General features: G+C 44.4%; 1 protein-coding gene across 2 annotated transcripts in view; it reads left to right on the top strand.

The window, feature by feature from the left end:
* Positions 1–207: 207 nt before the first annotated feature.
* Positions 208–25,434, top strand: part of ETV6 (ETS variant transcription factor 6) — a 147,564-nt gene continuing 122,337 nt past the window's right edge. For both annotated transcript variants that reach the window (XM_068402111.1, XM_068402110.1), the window contains exon 1: positions 208–752. In XM_068402111.1, the coding sequence (XP_068258212.1) occupies positions 720–752 (33 nt within the window). In that variant the 5' untranslated portion in view covers positions 208–719. The remainder of the gene's footprint in view (positions 753–25,434) is intronic.

Raw genomic sequence — 25,434 nt, 5'->3', positions numbered from 1 at the left:
CACGCCGGCCGCGGGGCAACCGCCGCCTCCCCTCCGCAGCGACGGCTGCGGCGGTGGCCGTTCATACTGCCGGCCGTCTCCTGCCGGCGCGGCCCCTTTAAGAGGCGGTGCGGGGTGCCGGGAACGCACGTCAGTTTCGGCCCCGAAACTCCCGATCAATGAGCGGCGCGGGGCGGGGCGCAGCACCCGGCCAGGCCAGGCCCGGCCCGGCCCCCGCCGCCTTTCGGTTTCTCTCTTCCAGGAAGGAAAACACCGGCGGGGAGCGGGGCCGTGCCGGCAGCCCCCGCCCCTCCCGCCAGCGCCCCCATCCCTCCCCCTGCGTTCCCCCCGTGCTCCCGTTCCCCCTGCCGCGCGCGCGCACCGGCTCACACACGGACTCGCACGAGCAGAGCGCGCGCAGTCACAGGCACACAGAGCCGCGGGAGCGCGCGGCGGAGCGGGGGGGCGGGAGTGATCGCGCGCCCCCAGAGGAGCGGCGGCGGCGGCGCTGCTGAGGAGGGGACTCCGGCGGCGGGGCGCCTCCCCCGGGCAGCTCCGCGGGCCGTGCTGCACCGCGCCCGCCGCCGGGCGATGGTGGCGGCAGTAACTTCCCCTTGAGGGGACAGGCCGGGTCGGGCCGCGCCGCCGGGCCGGGAGAAGAGCGGAAAGTGGGGAAAGCCCGAGAACTTCCCGTCCGCCCGCGCCCGCCCCGCCGGGCTTCGCCGTTTCCCTCCTGAGAGATGTCTGAGGCTCCTGCTCAGTGTTGCATCAAGGTAAAGCCCCGTCCCTCCTCTGTCCGTCCCTGTGTCTGTCTGGCCCCTGTCAGCGCGGGACGCGCCCGCCGGCGCCTCGGGGCGGTGGGCGCTGTGCTTTGCGCGGGGTTGTTTGGGTGAAAAAATAACTGTTTCTTCCTCTTCTTTTTTCCCCCCCGCGTGAAGGGCGGTCGCCAGGGGGTCGGGGTCCCCCCGCCTTTGCAGGGCGCGCAGCCCCCAGCCCCGGCAGTCAGGAACGGGGATCTGCCCGCGCTGGCGGCCGGCCGCGGCCGGGGGGAGGACGCGGGGGGGCGGACAGAGGGACGCGGTTCCCGTCGGTTGTCAGCGCCGTGCGGCTGCCCTGGGGGGACAGGCACCGCGAAGCCGCCGCGGCCGGGATTTCGCGGCGTGGCTCTTCACGGCTGGAGCCGGCGGCGCGCTGGGCTCTTCCAGCGGAGCCCCGGGGCCCGGCCTGGCCTCCCGCGGGGCCGGCTGCCCGCTGCCCCCCGCCAGCAACTTCGCAGAAAGTTTCCTGCCGTCGGGGAGATGCAGCCGCCGCTGCTCACACCAGCAGTGGCTTGTGGGGCTTTCTCTCTGTTTTTTGCCTTTGAATTTTTTTTGTAATATCCATATTATTTATTTTTAGTCGCCGCATTTACCGGCATCGCTTGCCCGTCAGCAGGTAGGGGAGCCAGGGCTGCACAGCCCGGCCTCACTCTGCCAGGGCCTGGGGGATGCGTTTCTCCGTGGCTCGGCCTGTTGAAGAAGGGGTTGCCCCGTGAAGTTTCTTACTTGAAGTGGAGGCGGTATAAAGCTGAGACAATGGAAACAAAATTGAGTTTCCTTTTTTGTCCAGACCTTTCCTATCTAGCAGCCTGCTAGAAACAGTGCTTTCCTCTCTCCTTCCCTCACCCCTCAATTTTGTTTCAATTATGCATTTTCTTCGGGAGTCGCTTTGCCTTTTTGCCAGCCTGGAATCTCCCTTCTGCTCACAACTAACTGTGTCCGAGTAAGAGTGCTTTAGCGGTTGTCTCTCCCTGCCTGACAGGAAAAGGTGACTTCCAGACTCTCTCTAAGGGGAAGAGTCTGGAATAACCACGTATTTATTCAGCTTAAAAGCGTGATGCTTTTTTGTTTGATTGTCCCATGCATATGTGTGTACGTTTGCTATGGGGGTCTTGCATTCTATATGGTGTGACCACAGTTTGAAAACTTCAGAGTGTATTTTCTCTTGCTGAGTTAAATGTATTCGGGCCTGTGTCCCATGAAGTCTTGTGGCTTAGAGAGTCTAGTTTGACTTTTCATAACATAGAAGGACAAATTAGATAATAGGGTATTGTGTGTGCGTTACAGTATGGCAAAATGCTAATGCAGGCGAAACGTGTACAATTAACTAAGAAGATTCCTATGTATATAAACTGAAATATAACTGGTTTTTTTTCTGGTAAACCCTGTGGAAAGGTAGGATGTGTTCTCCGGACAGAAGAACACGAATGTCATGAAAAAGTGGTGTTGTATAAGTTGTGTTTCCTTGTTTTCAACGTGTGTTGTTTTGAAAATATGAGGCTTACTTCTGCTCTTACTGAAGTCAGCAACAAAACTACTGTTGATTTCAGGAACAGTAAAACTGGTCCTTCGCTAACCTCACTAAGGTATGTTATAGAGTCATACTCTAAGGGATCAGCTACATAGCAGGAGAGATACAAGCAAACTTCTGTTTGAGTCTTGAAATGACTAAATGCCAATTTTTCATTACATTTAGAGAGATATTGGGAAACTGATTTTAAGTTACCTTCTAAACATTGTGGTCTGAACTTATTTTTATTTTTCAATGTGTGATTTGTTTACATGCTGCCCCTTGCAGTTATCTTTGTCAGAAGACAGAAACTACTTTGTTGGCTTCTCTGTTGGTGATTATTTTAATAGTTTTAGATGTAGAAAGTATGTATTTTCAGACAGAAATGTGAATTTCAAATGATAGCATTTCTTCACCAGTCAAACCATTCTGGCTAACTTTCTTTTCAGTTTTTCTAACTACCATTGTTTTTTCGATGCTTGTTTCAACCAGCCAGAGTTAAAGGTGGTTGCAATCAGCAGCTGGATTTAAGAGGAGCTGTTTAAATGGTAGTGTGATTGTACAAGTACGATCGATTATTTCTTCAGCGCGCCAGTCCAGCTCACAGCACGGAGCGAGAGGTCGAGGCAGAGGAGCGAGCTCTGCACTGTGCTCCAACTTCGCTGCTAAGCTGCTGTGTTGTTCTGAAAAGTAGCCAAGTATTGTGCTGTGAGGGTGTTGCAGTGTTTCATTAGGAGCCTGTGAACTGGAAGCGGTGGTACTGGTGGATGTATTTTGTATTTATTTATTTTTTCCCTTCCTCCTCCAACACAGGGCAAGGGTGCATGCAGTAAATGTCTAAGCAACTGGAGTGATGAACCATGGAAAGCTTCAGTGGAGGGAGTGAAGGCTAGTGCTTTGTTTATGCCTGAGCTGCTCAGAGCACGGTCTCCCTATCTTGCCTTACTAGAGTAGCGCTCTAATAAGATTTAGGAAAACTTTGAGGAGGTGAAGTTTTGGTATATATTTAACTACTGGTAATCAATATAAACTTGCAGTAATATCTCTGTTCATGTCAAGTACTTATCAGTATGTGTGTGTGATTGTATATTGATATGTGTTTGCTTTGCGGCAAGTATGTGTGCTTACTTACATTAACTCTTTCTCCAGAGGAGAAATATAATGCTAGTATCCTGATCTTGCCAACACTTGGGTGTGTGCTTGCTTGGCTGATGGCAAGCAGACATGGTAGCTCCAACTGTGCTGTTGTGGCAAGGAAGTTAAGTGTGTGCGTGGAGAGTCTAAAGCTGCAGAGAGAAGTCATCGCTGGGGTTTGGAAAATAAGATCTTGGGGGTCAGAGATGAGCATGAAAGTTGGACCCTCAGTGTTCGCTACAACTTAGGGCAGCAATGTACTCTGTGCGTGAACCAGTAGGCTTCGGGCTTGTAGCAGACTCCAGCCTGAGAAGGCCTGAGGGATTTGACTCTGAGGTGAGTTGGGAAGGGACATCTGGTGTGGTTGTCGTATTTGGACACTTTTTTCATCCCAGTTGTTGGGATGTCTACGTTGGTAGTAAACCTGTTCCTCTGATCCTGAGCCACAGTAGTTAGCTGATTATATTTTTGTAAATACTGCCACGATGTTATAGTATTGGCAAGTGATCCTTACGGCCTCACCTCTCTTCCCCCAGGTGGGAGAACTGAGGCACAGGGAGAGTATAAACATCTTGGCAAGGGCTTACACCAGAGCAGAAGTTTGAAGGGAGACAGAACTAGCAGTTTAGACACAGGTGATGATTTTTGTGATTAATTAAGGTCCATGAGCTGATGAGTTCTGTTTAAAATCTCACCTGGAGCTTTCTGATTCTGAGGATCTCCCTATTTTTTTCCTGAAATTATAATACCTTGAGAATATCCCCATGGTGTCATATGGGGAGGCTCAAAATTCAGCAGGCCAATGGAAGGGTCCCAAAGGGCACAGTTTAATTTGCTTATTTTCCTTTTTTATAAATCTGTTACTTTCAGTTGCTTAGTCTGATTTACCATGCAACCATACAAACAATTGTGCTAGTGCAAGTGTGGAGTTGCAGGGGAACTAAAACTGGGAATATGGGGAGGATCAGCTGCTTTATATCTCCCAGATCAGGGCTTCTCTGAGCCCAGGCACCCTTGCACGCACCTGGCTGATGCTTGAGCTGAGAGTGCTTTCTGTGGGCAGTGCTGAAGGCATGGAGCCTTCCTGGAGTCAGGTTTCACAACTGACTCCAGTGGAGGTTTCATGCAGCTGTACACTGGTGGATGTGAGTGCTTTCTCTTGCAGCGAGCTGACGTAGTGGTCCTTGTGACTGTGTGGGCACCACCAGAGTCGGCACAGAACCCTGTAGCTTGAGGACTTGTCTCACTGGTGCTTGTTTTGGATTTGAGGATGTACTTTGTAATCATTTAAAAAAAGGAAGAGGAAAAAAAGACTGATCATGTAAGCTGAAGGGCAAAGAATCAGCATAGTGTTTGAGCTTTCAATCTTAACTGGCTTCCCCATATTTACTTAATTTTTAAGTAGTGCTTTATGTCTCTGAATACTTCATTGATGCTGTTTTTGCAAAGAAGTCTCCCACCAAAGGCTTCCCATGCTGAGGGACTGTTCAGCACCACGCAGACAGAATCCTGTTACCTTTAACCAAGTCTGAGTATCTGTTAGTGCAGAGTACATTCCTTAATGTTTATTAGGGAACTTGTGTACTAGGAGGAGGATCCTTCTTCTGTTAGTGTCAATGACAAAACTCTCATTAAGTTCAGTTGGTGTAGGAATGAATGGGAGAAGACCAGTGTTTAGAAGTACATACTATTTAACACCTGATTAATCATTTAACTCCTTGGCACCAGATAAATTTAATCCCTCTGAAGCAAAATTTTACTAACACTGCCCCAATTAAACACTGGTCATTACTAGTCACTGTGTCATTACAGGTGAAGTCAGTTTCCTGGGAGGCAACCCAATAAAACGGCAGCCCCAATCTGAAATGTCCCAATTAAACAGAGGATACTTTAATGATAATTTACATTCATATTGCACCTTGCCTTTTGGAGGGAGGTGGCTAAGCAGCGCTGTGCTGATAGAAATAATAGTAAGCAGGAGATGAAGTCTGGTACAGTTACACAGAAGCGAGGTTTCTGCCTTTTAGAAAAGTTATCTGGGTCCTTGACTGCTTGCTTTCTGAAGTCTTCTGACAAAAGCCTTCCTGATAACCTGCTTACTGTGAGAAAGGAGAGCTAAGGCAACCTGTGGTTTTGGCCTGACCTACAATCCAAAAATTGTCTAATTTGGGGTTTTTTTTGTATGCATTTGTTTTGGAGTATTTGTGGTTCGGTGCCTTCAGATGGGCATCCCCAGAGGAACAGCAATTCAAAAGCAAGTGCTTCTGAAAATGTTTGCTTTGGCCTTTGCTTTCCCTATCTGTGAAACAGGCATAAAATAATAATGAACTTACCTCTGTAGGGCAGCAGTGAGGCTTGGTGTTTGTAATGCAGCGTGGAAACAAACGGTGTTTATTACAGAAATCAGTGACAGAGTGGTCTGATTTGTTCCTGGCCTTTTAGTTCACATGGTGTTGGGAGGGGCATGGTGGCTGGTTGGCTGTTGGTTTCTTTTGGTAGGGGCCACCTCCCTCTGCTGAGCAGTGAGAGAGCTCAAGATACTACAGCTTCACTGTGTCCCAATGGCTGGATCAGCCACATGTGGGCAGGGTAGTGTTTCTGTGCCTACAGCCTGCACTGAACTTGGCTTTGGAACAGCTGGGCACGTGGTGCAGGCATAGCTGTTCTGCCGCAGTCCTGCTCCTGGCCGAGGGCAGGAGCCCCTGGGAGGGATGGCAGCCAGATGTGGCTACCACAACGATCCCCACCACCTTGCCCTGACCACTGTCCTTCCCAGGACTCCCTGAAGCCAAATGCAGAGCAGGCTGTGTACTCGGTTGTCCCAGACGTTACTTTTTCCTGGGGGTAGGGGGGCATCCCTCTTTGTTAGATCAGATACACCTTCGTCATCTGGCAAGGGAGGGTCCTGCTAGCAAAGGCAGCGGCTGGTGGTCAGCTGCTAGCATTGTCACAACAGTTAATTTTTAGGCTGATGTGTCTCTGCCTCCTGAGGGAAAGAGGCCACCCAGTACAGCCTACGGGTTACGGGTGGGATGTTACTCTTCGGCAGTCGTGAAGAAGCCAAACCAAGCCCAGGTATCCGGCTGAGCAAAGAGACCAGACAGGCCACCAAAACTCCTGTGCCTTTAACAGCAGAGTTGCAGCAGTTGATTTCTGTTAACATGGGTTATTTTTTTAGGTCTACAGCCCAAGCCAAATTTAGACCATATTGGTTCTGGTGTTGCTGAGTTGTCTTTAGGCATGCTGGAGCACAGAGGACTACTTCTTTAGTAACATATGGAACTCAAGGCTAGATTATACTAATTTTTTTTTTCCAAAAATGCCACTGCTGGCAAGAAAATAAATGCAGAAAACTCCAGCTGAAGTTGAACTTGTTTATGGAATGTTTGGAGCAGCGCTAAATAAAAGATTTTGGAAGGAGTTAAGCTTTTCACTGATAGATGGTATCGCTTCTCTTCTGGAACACTACTGACCAAAGTGAACTGGGCATAGCAATTAAGGAAAGCTGTAAATGATTCTTTATCAAAGTGATTTTCTAAGGGTTATTCCTTGTTAAGCCACATGCAGTTTCTGTGCTTCAGTGTTGTTCTTGTACAGTTTGCAAATACTGTTGTGGTTAAGACAGTCTGGAGAGAAAATAGGTGTGAAAGAGAGAGAGAGATTCTCACTGCAGTGTTTATGTTGGTGTTATATGGAATGTTTGCACACAGAAATAAATTGCATTGTAAATCATTTTAAAGATGTGTATAATGCCAAGAGTAGTATTGGGTGTGACTGCAAGAGTTAAGTGTTAGTACAACTCCACAAAAATACTTCGAATGTGACAACTGGGCTTTACATGTTAAACTACTAACAGCTGGCTAATATTAAATCCAGACTTTGGATTTTTAATTTTAAAATAAGATTAAATGTGTTTATAAATAGGAACTATGGGTAGTTTCTTAGTGGTGGTTCTTGTTTGTTTGCTTGGGTTTTTTTGTTTGTTTTTTTTTTGGTCTGCTTTGGTTGTAGGGTTGGTGTGTTTTGTGGGGTTTTTTTTTTCTTTTTTTTTCTAGCTAGCTCAGGTAGGGTCTGATCAAGCTTGGAAATAACTTGTTTTGAAAAGTCTTGGGAGTTTAATCTGGAGGAAACCAACTGGCATCTAGTGAGGAGTATCCTTAAAGCGGATGGAATGCAGCAGAGAGTGAGATTCTGTATATAGCCTGTGTTTCAACAGAGTATGGCTGAAGTGATTTTTTTCCATTATGTTTTCAGTGGGATCCTACAAAACATCTATTAACAGAAACTAGAAATGTTTTCTAAATGGTATGGGATTCTGTGGAAATCCAGGGGCTTGGAGTTCTACCAGATAAATGAAATGCTTAATAGAAGTGACAGAGATAGTAGTACTAGAATGCAGAGACAAATGTATCCAGTTAGTAGAGCCACAACAAGGCATTCAATATCTGCAAAGTGCATTTTCCTTTTCTCTTTCTCCTTTTTTCTGAAAAAGGACTTCACATAAACTTCTTTTATGTCATTGATGGAGCACTGTGAACCTCTGCTGATGTGCTTGGAGGTTGAATGGAGCAAACCCAGGATTACAGCAATATTGGGGAGCTCCTTCTCCCTTTCTAGGAACTCATCTGAGGTCTGTACTTGGATTCCCCCCTCCCATGACAGAAGTAATCCTTCTTTCTTCTGGTGAATTAGAGCTGGAGATTGTTGTGTCACCACGCTCCCCCTTGAATGGCAAGTTATCATCTTCCTACCTGCCCTGTGCTTTAAAACCAAGGCCAAGCCAGGCCTTCTCAGACCTGCCCAGGAGTTAAGCTTAGATGTGGTAGGGTGTGAGGAACTGGAGGCTCTGGGGTGAGGATATTGGTCCCAGTCATCACTGGAGGCTACTGTAAAAAATATTCTCTGGCAGATTGGTCCTCCCTGCCACATCCACGAGAGGCTGCTTGGATATTTCCAGGGGGCACCCCTGTGCAAGACTAGCTGCAACTTGAAGCCTGCAGAGCGATGGGAGTAGTGCTGATGGGCCATTGTCAGCTGTGCCACCACTTTTCTACCATGGCAGCTCTGGTCCCAGCCCAGCTCCAGAGGAACAGCTCCCTCCAGTTTAGAGCACTGTTGTGCTGGGTCGGGCAGCCTGGTGTAGGCACATGTAGGTGCCAGGTGCCCGACTGGGTCTGTGCTGTGACTGTGGAGTGATGGACCTGCCATCTCCCTTGGGGTGAGGTAGAGGTAAGGAAATGAAGGGCTGAACTGCTTTCACAGAAGGATGAGGATGCACTCGTTCCTGCTAAGCCCCAGTGTGCCAGGAAAGGCACCAGGCTGCAGGAACAGGAGTGCTGATGAGTGTAAAAGATATTTCTCAGTTGGCAGTCTGAATGGTTGTGTCACCATCAAATGGCTTGAGCAAATGGGTTCTCTGGAAGAGGACTCGGGGAAGACTGGGAGCGGCTTCCAGGGGAAGAAGGTTATGGGCTGTAAAATATTTCATGGCATGTGGCCTGAGATATGTATCGCACGTTGCACAGTAAACATTGGGCTCAAACGCACTGGAGATAGTGTCTTAGGCAAGCTACCTCACACCAGCTGAGTCATCAGAGCCATCCGCGACTGACCATGTGCTGGCTTTTATTACCTCCCAACTGGGACAAATTACAACTTCTTTTAAACCTCAGAGTAAGAAGAGAGTGAATTAATAGTTTATGCACAGCCAATTAGCACAGCCAACTGAACCACGTTGACAGGCAGTGGTTGAGTTTTGCAGGCTTGGTGAAGCGGACAGAAAGTGCCGTATTTTTTTTTCCTCTGGTAGTTTTTAGTGAGTCTCTCTCATGGCTCTTCTGCTTAACAGAAACTGTGAGGTCTGCTTGAGATGTTCGGTCCTGTTCACTGATAGACCTCCCAGAACTGGTCTCTGGCAGCTGGGATCATATTTTGAGAAATGATTTGGTTGGTGAATAAAAGAGAAAACTGAGTTCAGTTTTCAATTTGGAGTCAAATAGGTAGATGAAACTGTAGTGGGAAAGGAGCAGGGAGTACAATAGAAATTATCTGTATGTTGCAGTTTGAATCCGTGCCGTGTATTGGTTCTGATTACAGAGTGTTTTCCTGACTGCTAGGAACGTTTGTAGTGGCACTGAAAAAAACACAGAAATGAGCAGTGAAGTTGCCTGGGGAAACTTCTATAGGAAGAGAAGCTACATTGCCTGTGACTTTGGCTTGGAAAGGAGACTGCTGAGGGAGATATAATAGAAATCTATAAAATTGCACAGTAGTGTGGTATGGGGAACAATCATTTCTGATAGTACAAGACTAGAGCAGGCAATTAAATTACCAGCCAGCAAGATTAAAATAAGTACTTCTTCCACCTGTGTTAAATTATGGAACTCCCTGCTGCAGGATGCTGCGGAGGCTAAAAGTATAAATGGATTTAAAAAAGAGGGTAGAGGAATACAGGGAAGATATTAAGCCTTAACAGCCTGTGTGGGGGGAAAACCCCCCTATAATTACACAGGAGAAAGATTGCTTTTTCTGTCTGTTAAGCCTTTCCTGAAACAGAGACTTCTTGTCTTTTGGGGACAAGATCCCAGGCAAGATAGAATTGCTCTGGTGATGTACAGGCATTCAGATGCTTCAGCGTAAAATTTTGCACCCTTGAAGGCTAGTCTCAAGTGCTTATTAGTCTCCTCTGCATTGTTTTCTAAGTCCTAGGCCCCGCAGTCTTGATTTCAAGAACACTAGTTAATTGTAAGTGGGAAGAGAGCTAAGGAAGAATTTGCGTCTGTGACTCAGAGAGATTTGTGAAGTCTGGATTGCTAGGACTAGCAAGAGATTGGCTTTGTTGCTTTAATTACCCAGAATCAAATGAAAGAGGGGAAAACCTTCAGGGAATACATGGAAGAGGAATTACAGACCAGCATCTGAAAAAGGGAAGTTTTCTGGTCATGGGGAAGGGACATTGTTTGCTTCTAGGAGCCAAATGTGGGTTGACCTATGCTTTTCCAAAGGTCTCCCGGTTCCCATTATCACCCATGTGAAAAGTGTTCCTGAAGCATTAACTCTTTTTCATATACGTGACAAATGGTGTCCCAACTAGAGCTTGCAGACATGGGCATGAGTTGCTGCTCTCACTGCCTGGCCAAATGTTGCAAGCGGTCACTGAAGTGTCTCACTCGCTAAGAAATGCTGTCATTTGTACAGACCTTGCATCATGCTTTGATTGTGACGCCTTTTTTTTTTAATGGCAAACAGAAGAATGGATATACAAAATCAGCTCTGATGTTGTTTTGCATGTGTACTCTTTAGTTATTTTTCCTAAAGAGAGAGTGATTCACAGTGTTGGATAGCCATTAAAACATATTGATGTGCAGCTAAATATGGCCTTTAACCTGAATTTAGTTCTCCTTTCTGCTAATCTATACAATGTCCACAGGTATCTATTGAAGTAATTGGATAGCCTCATACAGATTTAGTTAGGTTTTTATTTTGGAAAATAACAAATTGCTGTTTATGATAGACTGCACTTGGCTTTGCAGTAAAATGTAATTACAAGTGCAGTCTCCCCCATCAAAAGCCTGAACATTAAAAGTAGTTCTTAAAAAAAAAAGTTTTGATAATTCTACATGAAAAGGAAGTATCTGGTACATTTTGAGGCAATATTAATAAATAACAAACTTTTTTATTAAGCAAATGAAATATTACCTTTCGTTTTTTAAATTGCACTAATTGTTTCTTGTCATGCTGATCTAGTATTAGTAGATTTTGCTCCCTCACTCCTCATTTTTATTTGTTGACTGGAGGAAGAAAACAACTGTTTCTGCAACTCCAAAGCATTTTCCAGCTTTGGGTAAACTACTCATTGTAATGAGCCAATTGACTAAACTGAAAGAAGAAAATATTCTCTCGGTATCTGTTGCCAAAAGCTGGCTTGGCTCTTTGGCAGGCTCGGCTTCTAGGTGTACAACAGTGAGTCGCACTCGTTCAAATGGTTGGACTTTCTTTTATGCTTTGGCACAAAGTTTTGTACTTGGGATTTACCTTTAAAATTATTTTCTGCTATTATAATTATAACTGGATCTCAGTACACTGTAGATTCACATTTCTTAGGATTTTTTTAAATAAAAAAAAACAACTTAAAATTGAAATTTTAAAAGAAGTGGCTTAGAAAAATTATACATGTTTAGACATAGTGCCTTGGCGGATCTTGAATACAGTGCTAGTCAGAATTTCTTTCTGCCCTCTGCATGTCATCATCTGTACTGAGTTTTCCTGTAATACTTTAGTGGTGAGACCCATCTTCTTTAGCCATGGAGGGATGAAGCAATGGAAAATCACCTGATGTGAAGGGTATTTCTCCAGTCTAGTGTGAGGGTTTGGCTTTGGAAAAAAGAGAAGCCATTGTAGATGCAGAAGACAACTCCTGGTTCCAAATGAAATGAAACCCCATATAATATTAGTGCTCCTGGAAAGAAAAGGCTCTGAAAAAAACAGGTTTTAACTTGCATCCATAGTAGATGTCTCTGTATGCTTTCTAAGATACTCAAAAGTCTCCATTAGCTCAATGTTTTAATATGTTTGTTGTCACAGTCAGTTCCCTGTGAGGCAGGGAACTAGGATTGCCCTGCTTCACAGATGGGGAGCTGAGTGGCTTCATGTAGTGTCTCAGTATCTATAGCTGCAGCAAAATAATGCTGTCCTCTCCCAATGCAGTCTCCTTGGGCCCTTTGCCTGCTGCCTGCCTGGGATGCCCCCTCCCTATTTGCTTGGCAGGTGATACTGTGCTTAGGCTGGCCTGTCCCATCACTCATACTTGTCCTTCCTGCTTGCTGGGGTGAGAACCTCATGGTCCTACTGGGTGTCTCTAGGAGGTGAAGAGTTATCTCACCATCCCTTCAGCTAGTCCAGTTATAAGGTGAACTTAAATACTGATTGGGCTAATTTTCTTCAGTCTAGACTGGAGTTTCCTAATTCCCTGTCCATTTTTCATCAGTGGTCCACAGAGCACTCTGTCATGTGCAAAATACTCCTTGAACTTTATGGGCCTTGGCCTCCTTTTTGTTGAAAAAGAGGAAAAACCCCTCCCCCAAACAACAACTGAAGTTCTGTCACTTTCTTAATCTCAATTTAAAAATAAACGTAGGTGGACCCAGGTTGTCAGCAGGTGGTTGGCATAGCGGTGAAGAAAGTGTGAAAGCCATGGATCGAAGACATAGAGATAGCTCCTTTGATGATTTGCATAGAAAGGATGCTGAGCAGCTGGCCTGGAGTAGGGCTTGTTTTAGAGCATGTTTAAGCCTTATAGTGAGCACATGCATATTTAAATTTTCATCTTCTAAAGAGAAAAAAAACCCAACAAAACCCAAAATGAATTAAGAGAATTAATTACTAGAAGTGGTTAGAATGATAACTTTTGGGGATGGAGGAAGTTCCATTTTTGGGTTGTTTTCCGTGTAACACCTGAGAAACAGAGCCAGCCTTAAGTTTTGACTGGTCAGCAAAATTTTTTCTTGCAACTGTTCAAATTCCTTGCTCACAAAAATGAATGGCTTGGTTGGTATCCATGCTTCTGGAAATGAAATAATTACATATACTTGAAAAGTAGACATTTTTTGTTCAGAACTTGTCCCTGTGGGTTGTCTGAGAAAACTTTTTACTGTAGTCTTAAAAACTCCCAACTACAACTCCTGGTCAGCTACAGGTTTTTTTAGACACATGCTGGTGGTGATAAGAGTATAGGTGAGCAGTCTTGCACTTCAGGGTTGGAGCTTCAGTCTTGATTTCCACCAGAGCTCCCAGAGTATGCTGCTCTCAACCCATCCACCTTCACAGCCAGACACAGAAATTTAAAGATACTGAGCACTGCTGCAAGATGTGAGCTTTTGACATGGGGTGGCTCTCCATGCCTGTGTAGATAGGGAGCTGTTTGAACCAAATAGAGATCTGGTATCTGTATTTCTATATACCTACTCTATACTGTGGGACTGGAGGTTAGTGAAGGAAGGAAAACAGGAGCCAGGGAATAGGGTGGGACTGAGAATGAAGGAATTAAGAAGTGAGGTGAGGGGAGTTTGCCATGGCAGCAACTGCAAGCAGCTAGGCCCATTGCAGACTCCTGTGGAAATCATGAAAATTTGCTTTAGAGGGTCTTGAAAGGCAGAAGCAGGGAGAAGCTGAATTGGGAAGGGTTATTTCTTATCATGTGGGAACAAAGAGAATCAGATGGAAGCATCCAGCAGTTATAAATAGGGGGAAGTATGTTTTCATGCAACATAACAGTGAGGTTACCAAACTTACTGCCAGGAGTTGTAATGCAGGGCCAAACAGGTAATTCGTTTCAAGAAACAGTTCATACTAGTGGATTTATCTGGGACCATTAATTGCAAAGATACAGCTGCAGTCTTTGACTCAGAAAGCCCCTAACCTGAGAGTTGGTGGGGGAGCATGCAAGGGAGAGTTTATTCCTTGTGCTCTTTCCTCAAGCATTTCCTGATGGGTGTTGCTGGAGATGTGGTACTAGCTTGGACAGACCTTTGGGCTGACCAGAACTACTGTGGTTTTCCATTTTTCTTTAGGGCTTTCATACTTTGTTTCTGGACTCTCTACAGATGCCTCTAACAAGTGGAAAAATAATAGTTGAGAAAACCTGTCATGTGAATCGTGGAATCAGACCTTCTGCTTTGTTTCTTGCTCTTGTTGTGATGTTTCCTTAGCAGAGGTAACCTGACCATCTGAAATTCGTGAGACTAATGTCCTTCAGGTTATGAAGGACTTCTCAGTGAATTTTGTTTGGGAAAATTATTGGGGATTTTCCTGTCCTTGACTCTCCTCTTGGGCTGTGATGCCATTTATTGGCATAAAGTGCCCTGACCTATTTTATTTCTCTAGGTTTTTCCCAAGATCTGGCTGACAGAGGGTGGAAAAAAATTAGATTCTTAGATAATTCAAATGCTATTTGCTGTGTTAGCTACACCTCTTCTGATGGCTGATAAGAGACAAGTGAACACAGTTCCTTGCAAGACAAGGATGTGTTTGTTTTGATGGCACAAACACGTAACCACATGACTGTGTGGCTGATGAACAGGTGTTATACAATACAGGGGCAATTTTAGCGCTTCCATTAATTTATTGCATCAGCATGCGTGAAACCTGCTTTGGAGTGACTATCTTGATTTGATAGTTCAATCTCTTTGCCTTTCAATCCTTGACTTTTTTTTCAAGTTCCTAATAGCTGAGAAAATTGTTGTTTACTGAGTGCCTGGACTTCATTTTTCTACACATAATGATTAAAAAATGAGTAAGCCGGCAGACAGGACCTTCTCATGGGACCCTGTGTACACCAAATGTTTTTCTTCAGTGCAAGTTGAGGTGTTTCTCAAACCGTGCTTGTCCTGTGCTAATGCAGTTAGTGAGCAATTAGAACTAGAAAGGTGAGCTGGCTAAAAGGAAAAAAAAATGACTGTAAATGCTTGTGTGTCCTTTACCAAGCCCCACATCTAGAATGGTGTCCTACGGCAGGCAGATACAATAGCAGCTTGCTCTCACGTGGTACATACTTGCCTGTCTTTAGGCTGAACTTAGTTGTGGTGTCTGAGCTGTACAACCTGCTTACCTTTAACTGTCTCCTGAGGTCCTGTCCCACTGCAACAGCTTGGATGGTCCCTATGGGGACAAGCTCTTCCTTTGCTGTTTCCAAATGCTGACTATAGAGCCTGAATGTCTGAAAAAGTTATAGCTGCTACCAACACAGTAAAACAGAAACAGAAATTCCCCAAAAATGCTGATGGCTGAAGGAATTATGTTTTCCTAATGTTAAACACAAATAAGTTAATTTTATCATTCCATACAAAAGTGAATTAAAGAATGTCCATGTACCTCATGGAGAGGCTGGATGTGCACTGTCCTAACGCAGAGTCCAGCACAGCAGTAACGTGATCCTGTGACCAAGGACTGTATTATTTGCCCAGGTTTTGTAGATCATCTTTAATTTCTTACTATTATCCTAGCTGTTTGCACTCAACTGCTTAACTCCTGAATTTCCCGCTCAGGCTTTGGGTATCAATATGGTTCGTGGTGCTGCAGGACTGGGTGCTGGGATGCCAGCTTTGGATAAATGAACAGTTAATGATGCACTCTTGAATGCAGCCCTTGTTTTCGGCTGGGTGAAGCAGGTCTAAATTTTCTCATGCCTGCCTTTTCCAGTGCTCAGCCTGCCCCCTTCTCACATTTCCCAATGGATAGCGTATTCATTCATGCAGTTACCATGCTGTGTTTTCCTTCAGGTTGGTACCTCAAGTTTTACCTTGCCTTTCACGTGTTTGAAGCCTCAGTCCTTAAAAGTGGTGATGACAAGGCTACTGGGACAACGCAACCCTTGGAGATTGCAAAGTCCGTTTGTTCTTCAAGTTACTTGAAATAGGAGCTAAATGAAATGCCTGGTTTTAGAAAGTATAGCAGTATTCTATGTGATCTTGTCCTTCCAGTGGAAAAAAAGGCGAGGGTTTGATAATCTATATGGCAGTACGGTGGTAAACTTGGAGTGATTTAGACCGTTAATGGAAAGTACTTTAACTTTGATTTCTTGACAGTGTGTCAGATTAAAGGATAATCTTAGCCTGTTTGATTTCCCATTGCTGCTGGCTTGCGTAGCATCTGCCTAAAATGAAAAGGTAATGCACGGATCCCAGCATGCAAAAGTAGCAGGCTGCTTGCATGGCCACGTCGTTAACTTCCCTCCCTCCATTTCTCGATCTCAGGTCTTGCTGCTGTCCATTGTTAATTAAGAAGCCCTGAATGCCAACCATTTTTCAAGACACAGGTCATTTGTGCTGAGATGTTTGTTTCTCCCGTGGCTAACTAGTGTCTAGCCTCCTCCTGTTCTGCCTCTTGCGTGCTCTGTCACTGCCCTTTTCACAGGGTAAGGGTATTCTCCCTAAACTCTGCCCTAACTATTTGTTGATGTAAAGTGTATGTAGGAGGTTGCGGGCTATATTGTCAGGGTACGATATAAGGTGTTTTCTTTTAAAACACAGTGGGATTTGGCACCATAAGAGATGAGGCTCTTTAAGTATGATGTGAGGAAGAGTCCTGCTCAAGATATGGTGAGGCAAGTGAAATTTGTGACTTGAGCAGGGGTCCTGAGTCTTTATCCTAGGTTGGGCCTGCTAGTTCCAGAATTCTTCTACGGTGTGGCTGTATGATACTGTAATACCATCCTTCCCTGCCTCCGGCAGTGTCTCTGTGAAGGAGTATTTGCCCATATCCAACTTCGGGCTGACATGAAGCTGGTTACTTTTCCACAGATATTTAACCATTCTTTAAAGGCACTACAAAATTGCACCATTGTTATTTTGCTGAAGTAGTAGTTTGATGAGACTCTTAATTCAAGATAAGGTGATAGCACCCTGAAAGATATTGTCCTACCCTTCCCCTTCCTCCTCCTGTGGGCTGGCACAAATGCTTGGGCGGACATGTGCTTGATAAGGTAGCAGATCTGGATTAAAATGGACAGCTTGTGCTAGAGCAAGGCAGAGCATGGTGTGGAGGTGGGAACCAGCAGCTGGGAACATGAGGAGGGCAGGGCATGGCACGTTTTTTCAGTGGTGGTGCCAGTTGATCTGGGATTAAAGCATTGATGAAACTCAGAATAAAGCTTTGGCCAGATCTGTGTTACCTGACATCAGAACCAAAGCTTTTAAAGATTCACGCCTACTTTCTTTACAAGGACTGTCCCTTTGGGCTAGATAGAGTAGCTGCAGGAAAAGTGGTCACTGGTTCAGGAAAACAGGGTTCTTCATGTGCCAAGAAGCCATCTCTCCTTTTCTTATGCCAGCAGACACCAAGCATCTGAAGCAGCACGGGTTGCTGTTCTAGTGTGAAGGGTAGAGCTGTTCCCTGGAGGTATGAATGAGCCTTTTGGTATCAATGTGAGGCCCCGCTGCTGTCACCTGCAGACTTCCAACTGTGCTATGGCTTGCTTTGCATTTCTGAACACACCTTGACTGTGCTGTTTAGGTTTAATTGTAGGAGGACACTGCTTCAATAAAAGGAGGCACTTGCACATATTGAGTCTTCTGAGATAGACTGAGAGCACTGACTGCCAGACCCCCCACTTTGATTGCAAATTTATGCTGTTCTCTACCGCTGGTGCTGGCAGACGGTCTGGACCTGTTTAACCATGCAGCAAAGCGTGAAGCCTCTCTGGGTCAGGGGAGGAAGTTCGTGCCTAATCTAGAGGTCATTTCGGAGTTTCAATTATCTCTTAAAATTGTGTCCTTGAAGCATGCAAACATGGAAATGATACGTTCAGTCCATAAATGCTAGCTCTTTATGAGCCATGCTCACTGCAGCTTTCCTGGGAACTTGGTATATGTGCCCTGTATTGGATTTGGTGTGAAAGATATTTGTGGCATCCTTTCGATAGAAAACTAGGCCAGCTCATAGATATTGTTTTGTTTTTCTTATGTCTTCTCTGCTGGCCTTGCGACATGGTTATAAAAAATATACCACCCTGCTGCATATGCTCATTATCCTGGGCAGGAAGGATGGGATTGGGTTAAAGGTACTGTATGGAGATACAGGAGGTTTTAGTTCAGTCCCTGCTCTGCCACTGCTTCTCTGTGACCTTGAAGTCATTTAATGTGATTGCCCCTCCATAAAACGTTAACGCCTAGCAAAATGGAGTCAAGATCACAAGTGGAAACTGCTTGTGCCTCTGTAATACAAATAATTAATAATGATCTTGCCGTGACCCCTTGCTGGGATAATTAGTATTGCAGGATCATTGGCGGTAGGACCCAGGGTTTAACAGTACCAGGGTATGATTTTCGGTAGTTCACTTTTGGTTTTTTTTTAAACTTCTGTTTTGAACTCTTATCTGAAGAACTCTTAAAGATACCACTGTGTTGGCTGATGCATAAAAGGGGGCCTGAACCACGGCTAGGATAATGAACTTAAAATTTAATGAAAATTAATATTAAAAATCTGCACAGTGTGAAACTGCCAAGCTATCAGTTTGGTATTACCCCAGCGTTGGCAATTTGAGTAGATTTTAGTGAAATGGTTCCTTCCGGCTGATAGCAGCTTAGGTGGTGGTTGTGGTGAAGACTTGAGAAATTGTCCTCCCTCCTCCAAAGTTACTTGAAAAACTAAAGAAAGTTTTGCAGCTAAAGGAGGAGAGAATTCACTCTTAAAGACCCAAGTATTTACCAGAGATTATAAGACAATTGTGTTTTATTGACCCTCATCTCTATGCTCCCCTGAGTTCAAGAGGATTTGGCTGAAGCCTATAGTGATAACTGATAAAGGAAAACTCATTATTAGTCAGTGACACTGGCCATAATGAAAGCTAGTCGAGAGACAGATTTTGTCACACAGGTAATGTCACTACTTTTAATTCAGTTTCTGAAAGTTCAGACATCGGGGAAGAAGAATGTATTTGGTTTAAAAAAAAAAACCTCACAAACCCTTAGAAGTCTGGTCAGATTCCTAGGGATTTCTTAAGAGCAAGGTCAGTTTGTCTTTTTTTTTTAGTTACTATTATTTTTTATTTTGAGGTATTCACATGCAAAGCAGAATGATTCAGCATTTCAGAACTCCATTCTTTATTTGTTTTTTCCTGACTCAGCTTGAGGAAATTGACAGAAACAGCACCCTTCCCTCAGATTACAGACAACATGTTTTCTAATAATGATAATTTCTGATTAGCAGATGATGGCACCAAGAGCAACAAAAATGGGAAATAATGGTATGAAGTAGAACTTACTCGTTTTTTTTGTTTGTTGGTTTGGTTTTTTTTTTCCCCCAAGGCCAGAGGGCCTGGTAAGAAGCCATGAGCGGAGTCCATTGCATCTCTTTAACCAGTGTTTTACATCTTACTTGTGACACCTGTACAACAGGCAGCAGACAAACCTTCCAGATTTTTTTTTTCTCGACCCACCTACCCAACTACGTGTCCATATCCCATGTCCAGTCTCAAGTAACACTCGTGACTGCCTGAAACTGTGCAGACGCTGTATCTCTTAGGTTTGCATGGTGTCTCTGTCTGACAGGCAACCTGGCTGGGGAAGGGGGCAACTAACTGGCTGTTCTTGCTCCGGAACAGTGGGTAGCACCAATGCTGTTGCTTCTCTGCAGCCTCAAGAGGTGACTTGATGTCTGATTACCTGTCTCCTCTTCTGCTCAAGACTTTGCAACTTGAGGCTCAGCAGATTTTAAGGCTGACCTTGCCCAGATGAATCATCTCTCTTTGGTGTGTGTGTACCTTTTATGGGAGAGAAAGGAGGCAGGGATACTCGCTGGCTGTGATAGAAGACTACTTTCCCCTGCCCTGTCTCAGTGCATCAGATGGAGGCATCTTTTCTTCCTGAGCCCCTGCCTTGCCTACAAGTTGGAAAACTAATTGGGCTCTCGTACTGAGGAAGGATTTGTATTCCCACCACCCCCTGCAAAATGTAAAACATTCAGAATGTCTTTGACAAGTATGAAATTGGTGCAGGAGCTACTTTGTTAGCTTAGTCAACTGCTATCCACCTGTCTTCCATTCATCTGGCTATGATTTTATTATCAGTTCATTGTTTGTACTGTGACTGGAAGAAATCTCCATTTGTTGTTAAATCCCTTTCATATTTATTTAAAGTGCTCGTCTGTCTTGGTTTTGTCTCTTGTCCCGTCTCAGAGATGTGATTTCCTCTTTCTTCTACCACCCCTTGCCAAACACTTTGTACCATACATAGGTGTCATGGTAGAGTAGTAGCACTGTAGACCTGTTCATCATGGACTGGATGGATATCAGACAGTGAAGAGGTCCAATGCTGGATGTTTTTGTTTTGTTTAATTTAAAAAAAGTAAAGAAGCCTTAGCTGGAACACTTCCCTATGAATAGACAGCCATTAGCTCTTGGAACACTGTAATTACCAGAGAGAACTCCTAAATATCTCAAAGTGAGGTTTTTATTTTTTTTTTGAGTGGAAACAAATTACCTAAGAATGGAAATCCTTGATTTAGAAATGTAGCTTCCACGCTAGTCCTGCTGAATGTCTGTGCATTGCCCTCCCTGCTGCTCTGAAATAAGTCCTGCCAGTGCTGCTGCCTCACTGGTAGTGTGGACTCTCAGCTCTGTTAAGGGACAGCAACTATGGCCTGACAGTCGGCTCCCAGGGATTACTCCCTTCCTTTTCCTTTTCTAGGCTGAAATGGTCAATGTTTGCCACCTTGTTTGAGAACAGGCACTTTCCAAGCTGCAGCAGCTGTTTGTACAGAATCTACATCCCTCTTAGGTTATGTGAGCAGCTGGACAGAGGATTTTAGAGCTACCCCTGCTGGGCTTAAGTTTCTGAGAGTCATTTTGGTTGGATCCATCCTTGAATTAGATCAGCTCAAGCAATGTTATTGTGCAATTTTTACTCGGGACCAGTACAGCAGACAAGGAAAGGTGTGCATATGTGTGTGGGAGGATGTTTTCAGCCCTGTAAATAATAATCTCTAACTCTTCGCAGGTCACTTCTTTCTTTCCTCTCCCCTTACTCCCAAAGATTGTTCCTGCATGTTTTACTGGTGAGATGAGGTTTCCTTTGGAAGTCAGGTGCCAAGTTGAGCTTCACTCAGATTTACTAAAAGGTGGTTGAAGTGCTGGGGGAGGGAGCTCCCTTTGAGCATCTGCCCTTGCCTGCAGGGTATCCCTGTGAAGAACTACTCGTTCTTAAATGCCTTGAGAAAGGGCAGGGGCATAGGTTCCTGGAAGAGTTTTCTTTCCCCAGGGGACCCCTGAGGAATTTTGCTTGCACTTGTAGCCACTTTGTGGTGAGTACAAATGCACCTTGCTCTGCACTTCTTGGAACTGGGGCTCACTCACCACTTACATCTCAAGCAGTGGTGCTGCATGTTTTCGTGTACCCCTCCTGACTCCCACAGTCCTGCAGTTATGGTGGATTTTTGGCCACCTGTGGTTTGAAGCAGAGTTGCTGAGGACTCTGTGTGTGTATACAGGAATAGCAGATTAGAAAATGAGAGGTTGAGAGGCTCAAACAGCTTCCTGAAAGTGTGGGAGTACAGGCCAGAGAAAGGAACAGGAATCTTTTTGAAGCTATATCAGTGCTTTACACGGGCAAGAATAGCAGACAGAGCGTATTGACAGAGCAGTCTGAGGATAAATGGGGCTGTGTGGCAAAGCTTTAGTGCTGTAAAAATCACCGCTGTCCACTAGTGAACAAATTATTCCAGCACAAGTGCAGTTTTACCAGTACAGTTCGGTGCACAGTGTGCGCTTCTGCTGGCATAGTTAGGCTAATCAGATCTGTAGGACATCAGTGGGCCTGCATGTGTCTGTAGTGTACGTGCAGCCTTTCAAAAAATTACGGAGGAGGTGTGAGAGTCAACTCAGACCATGTCTTGTGACATACTCTACCCCTGGGTATTGGACATGTAATGGACTGGCATGGACAGTCATCGTAGCAACGATTGGACTTGCTTCCAGTCATCGTAGCAACCAATGCCCTATCTTGCAAGACTTCATTTACCTCGCTTTGCTTCTGAGCCTCCTTCTCAAAGAGTTTTTCTACCCTTTTCTCGTCTGCAGCTTACAGCTTGGGGTTGTTCCCCAAAGGGTGTTAAAATACTCATAGTCGAACTCTGCTTTTTTCTGTATTAGCTTTTCCCCACTTTCCCAAGCCCATACCTTTTTGCCTCTTTGCATCCCCATCTCCTGGATGGCCCAGATGGGTCCCCATTTCCTGGATGGCCCAGCAATACTCTGTTTTCTTTTTCAGTAAGCTCCTGCTCCTTTTTTATGGAGCATGTATTCCTGGATAATGCAGTAGCAAAACTGTCTCTGCAAATGGCACAGTCAGAGGGAATAGCCTTTCCTTCCCCCTTAAGCACCCAAGTAACAGATTGATAGACAGAGGTCCACCAGCTTTTTTTTTCCTCCAGATTATTTGGAAAATACCTTGCTTCTCTAAGGGAAGCGATCCACTGGGCAGTAACCAGGCCTTGGGTCCTTGGTGGAGTGAGGTCCAGTTTTTGTTTCATGTTTCACCTGCTGTTTCCAAAGGCTTCACAAAGCAAATCAGTGCAATTTCCCCTGTTTTTCCAGTGGGAAAACTGAGGCAGAGAGGAGCAGTGGTGAAAAGGGAACAGCTTGTTAAGCGTCTGCCATCCTAAGATAGAAATAGCAACCTGTTTTGTTCTGGCCTGGTGCGTTGGGCACTTTTTCAACACCTTTAAGCACATGCTTAGTGATAAGCATGGCAATAGCTCCCTCACCATTCCCTCTTTTCAGAGCATCATGAACAGTACTGCTCACTGAACCCAAACTGCAGGGCTGTTTCCACTTATGCCAACCCATTAGCATCACCCAAGCTGTCAGCCTGGAGAAAGCAGTATTTGCTGGTGTAAAGGATGTCAGCGTCTGGCCTGTAGAACCTGTCTTATCATTAAGGATGCAGGAGATGGAGCAAAAAGTCATCTCTACAGTGAGGAAGTGTTATCAGCTGGGTTGCAGGAGATGGAGGCAAACAAACTTGTCCTGACAAGTTGGCTTTTGGATGGGGTTGACTTGAAAAGAAACTCCTGAACATCCAGGTGGGTTCAGAACAGTCGCACAGAGGCGTCACAGGGTCACGAAGCAAACACTTTCATACAGAAGTGTAATGACCCCTGTTAGTCATGCCTTGAGCATTTAAGTGGTATAGTACCTCTGTTTAAAAAAATAACAACCTAAAACAACAACAAACTCCAAACCAAACGAGCAGTGACTGTTCCAATACATCCACTTGCCTGTCTTCAAAGAGAGCTTCAGTATTCGTAATCGTTCTGGTGTAAAATGTTTCATGATTATGCTAAGAGGCAGACTTAGGTCAGCGTTGGAAGCTACTTTAATGAATCCCAAGGTTTGACAGCCAACCTAGCTTTTGTAAGAGCTGCAATTTATTGTTGCCAAGAAAATTGCCTTTTCCAGGATCTCAACTCAGGAGCTGTTTGCAGGGTGGTGGGATTACAGTGCCTAGAAAGAGTGTTACAACTCCATTTGCTGCTTGAGTTCTTCTCATATATCATGTGAGACACCATTCATTTTTTTTCCTCTGTAGGCCAACCTCAGTTCAGCATATCCCTCTGGGCATTTTGATCGTCTTGGGGTCTTTGCCACTGATTTCAGAAGGATATGACTCAGAACTTTCACCTGGGTTGGATTTTCTCAATAAGATTGCTTATGAGAGAATGAGTTTCAGGATCGTATCTCAGGAATTTATGTACTTTTGTTTCTTTCCATCTATAGACCCAGCATTTTTGTGAGTGTTACAGTCTTAGCATCAGGACTTAATCCATTCTGATTAGAACCAGTGGGAGTTTCCATTATTAATTGCCACTGACAAAAATTCCAGCTCATAAATTTGGGATCAAAATGTGTGTTGTGTATGTTATATGCTACATTAAGTGCAGTATATATTATATATATCATAATTTTATGTGCAATATATTCTGTTGCCTGTTACATTTACTTTTAAGTAATGTTATTTTCTAAAATTAGAGACTACTGTATGCTCTTTAAAGAGTTAGTCTGAAGTGGATTTTTTGTCCAATCCTGCAGACAGCTGGATTTTCTTATGGGTGATTCCTTGACCTCTCTGTGTGCTTCTCGTCTGTGCCTCAGTATCCCCTGCATAAAAAAATAAAAAGGAGAAATGCTGCTCTATAGCCTTGTGCTGGGAGGCTTTAACTGTGCTGCTGCCTGTACAGCATGCAGCAATCCTGAAACATGTTCCACAGACCGTAAGCACAAGCTACTAGCAGGAATGGACTGATGTTGTGTGGGACGTTTGAAACACTTAGATAACTTAGTTTCCACAGAGGAGAAGCAAATTGTATGAAGGATTGAAGGGAGTGAACTGATGTCTAAAGATGAGTGAGAGGTGAAAGGGAAGACTGATAGATGGAAGGAGAAGAGAACTTGGTCACTGCCAAATTGGGAAGCATTGAGTTAACATCTAATTCTATAGCCAGGAGGGTTAAGAATTAGTTAAGTAACATCTATATAGTGATTTATTAAATAGTTAAATGATTTATTAAAAGGTTAAATTAAATTTATTAAATGGTTAGTAGAAAGCTAGAGCCATAATACAAGGAATATTTTCTCATTTTTCTCTTTTGTTTTGGGAGATGCGTGGAGCGGATGGAACTGATGGTTCAGAAAGGGTTTGCTCATTTCTGCAACATCTCCGAAGGTCAGGATTAGCAACTAACAGAGCCCAGATGAAGAAAGAGAAAGGAACATATTCTCCACTCTTAGAAACTTGCAATTTGTGATGCAGATTGAGAGGAGGCACATACACCAGTTTTGCAACTTGTCCTTGGCTCACCCAGGTAGTTGCCATACATGAGATTTGCATCAAAAATTTTGCTAAACTTTCATAACCAAATTAACAGAATTGTGCAAAACTTGTGTGATCTAAGGTTTTGTGATTTAGGCCTGAGTCCTATAAACATCTCCTGAGATTTTCTGGACCTGCACTTAGTTTTGGCCAAATATAGCTTGAGCATCTTGATGGTTTGAGGGTGAAACAATTGAAAACTTTCATGTTTACAGTGCTGATCATGGCTAAAAGACTAAAACAGCAGCTCTTGATCTGAACATTCCCAAATTTGGAAGTCTGAAATCCACATCTGGTTAGAATTTTTAGATGGAAATATTTTATCCTTAAAAAAAAAAAAGTAAAAAAAAAAACCCAAACAAAACAAAACACTGGTGCTTAAACTTAAACAATCAGGAAATAAACCCTCAGGAAAAAGAAAACATTGTATGGAGTTGTATTTTTTTGGAAAGAATTGACTGCAGTTCTTGTCACCTTGATGTCCTTAATTCACACTGCTAATTTCATATTGCTCAAGTTAAAAAAAGAGGATGGTAGATTAAAGCAAGATGTATATAATGGTTTAACATGCTTTGAGACTTTCTCTTGCACTGCCTCTCAGTGAGAAAGTTAAGGGTTAATAATTTGCTCTGTC

Source organism: Nyctibius grandis, chromosome 5, assembly GCF_013368605.1.
Source record: "Nyctibius grandis isolate bNycGra1 chromosome 5, bNycGra1.pri, whole genome shotgun sequence".
Classification (NCBI taxonomy): Eukaryota; Metazoa; Chordata; class Aves; order Nyctibiiformes; family Nyctibiidae; genus Nyctibius; species Nyctibius grandis.
This window is presented reverse-complemented; position numbering and strand designations above follow the sequence as displayed.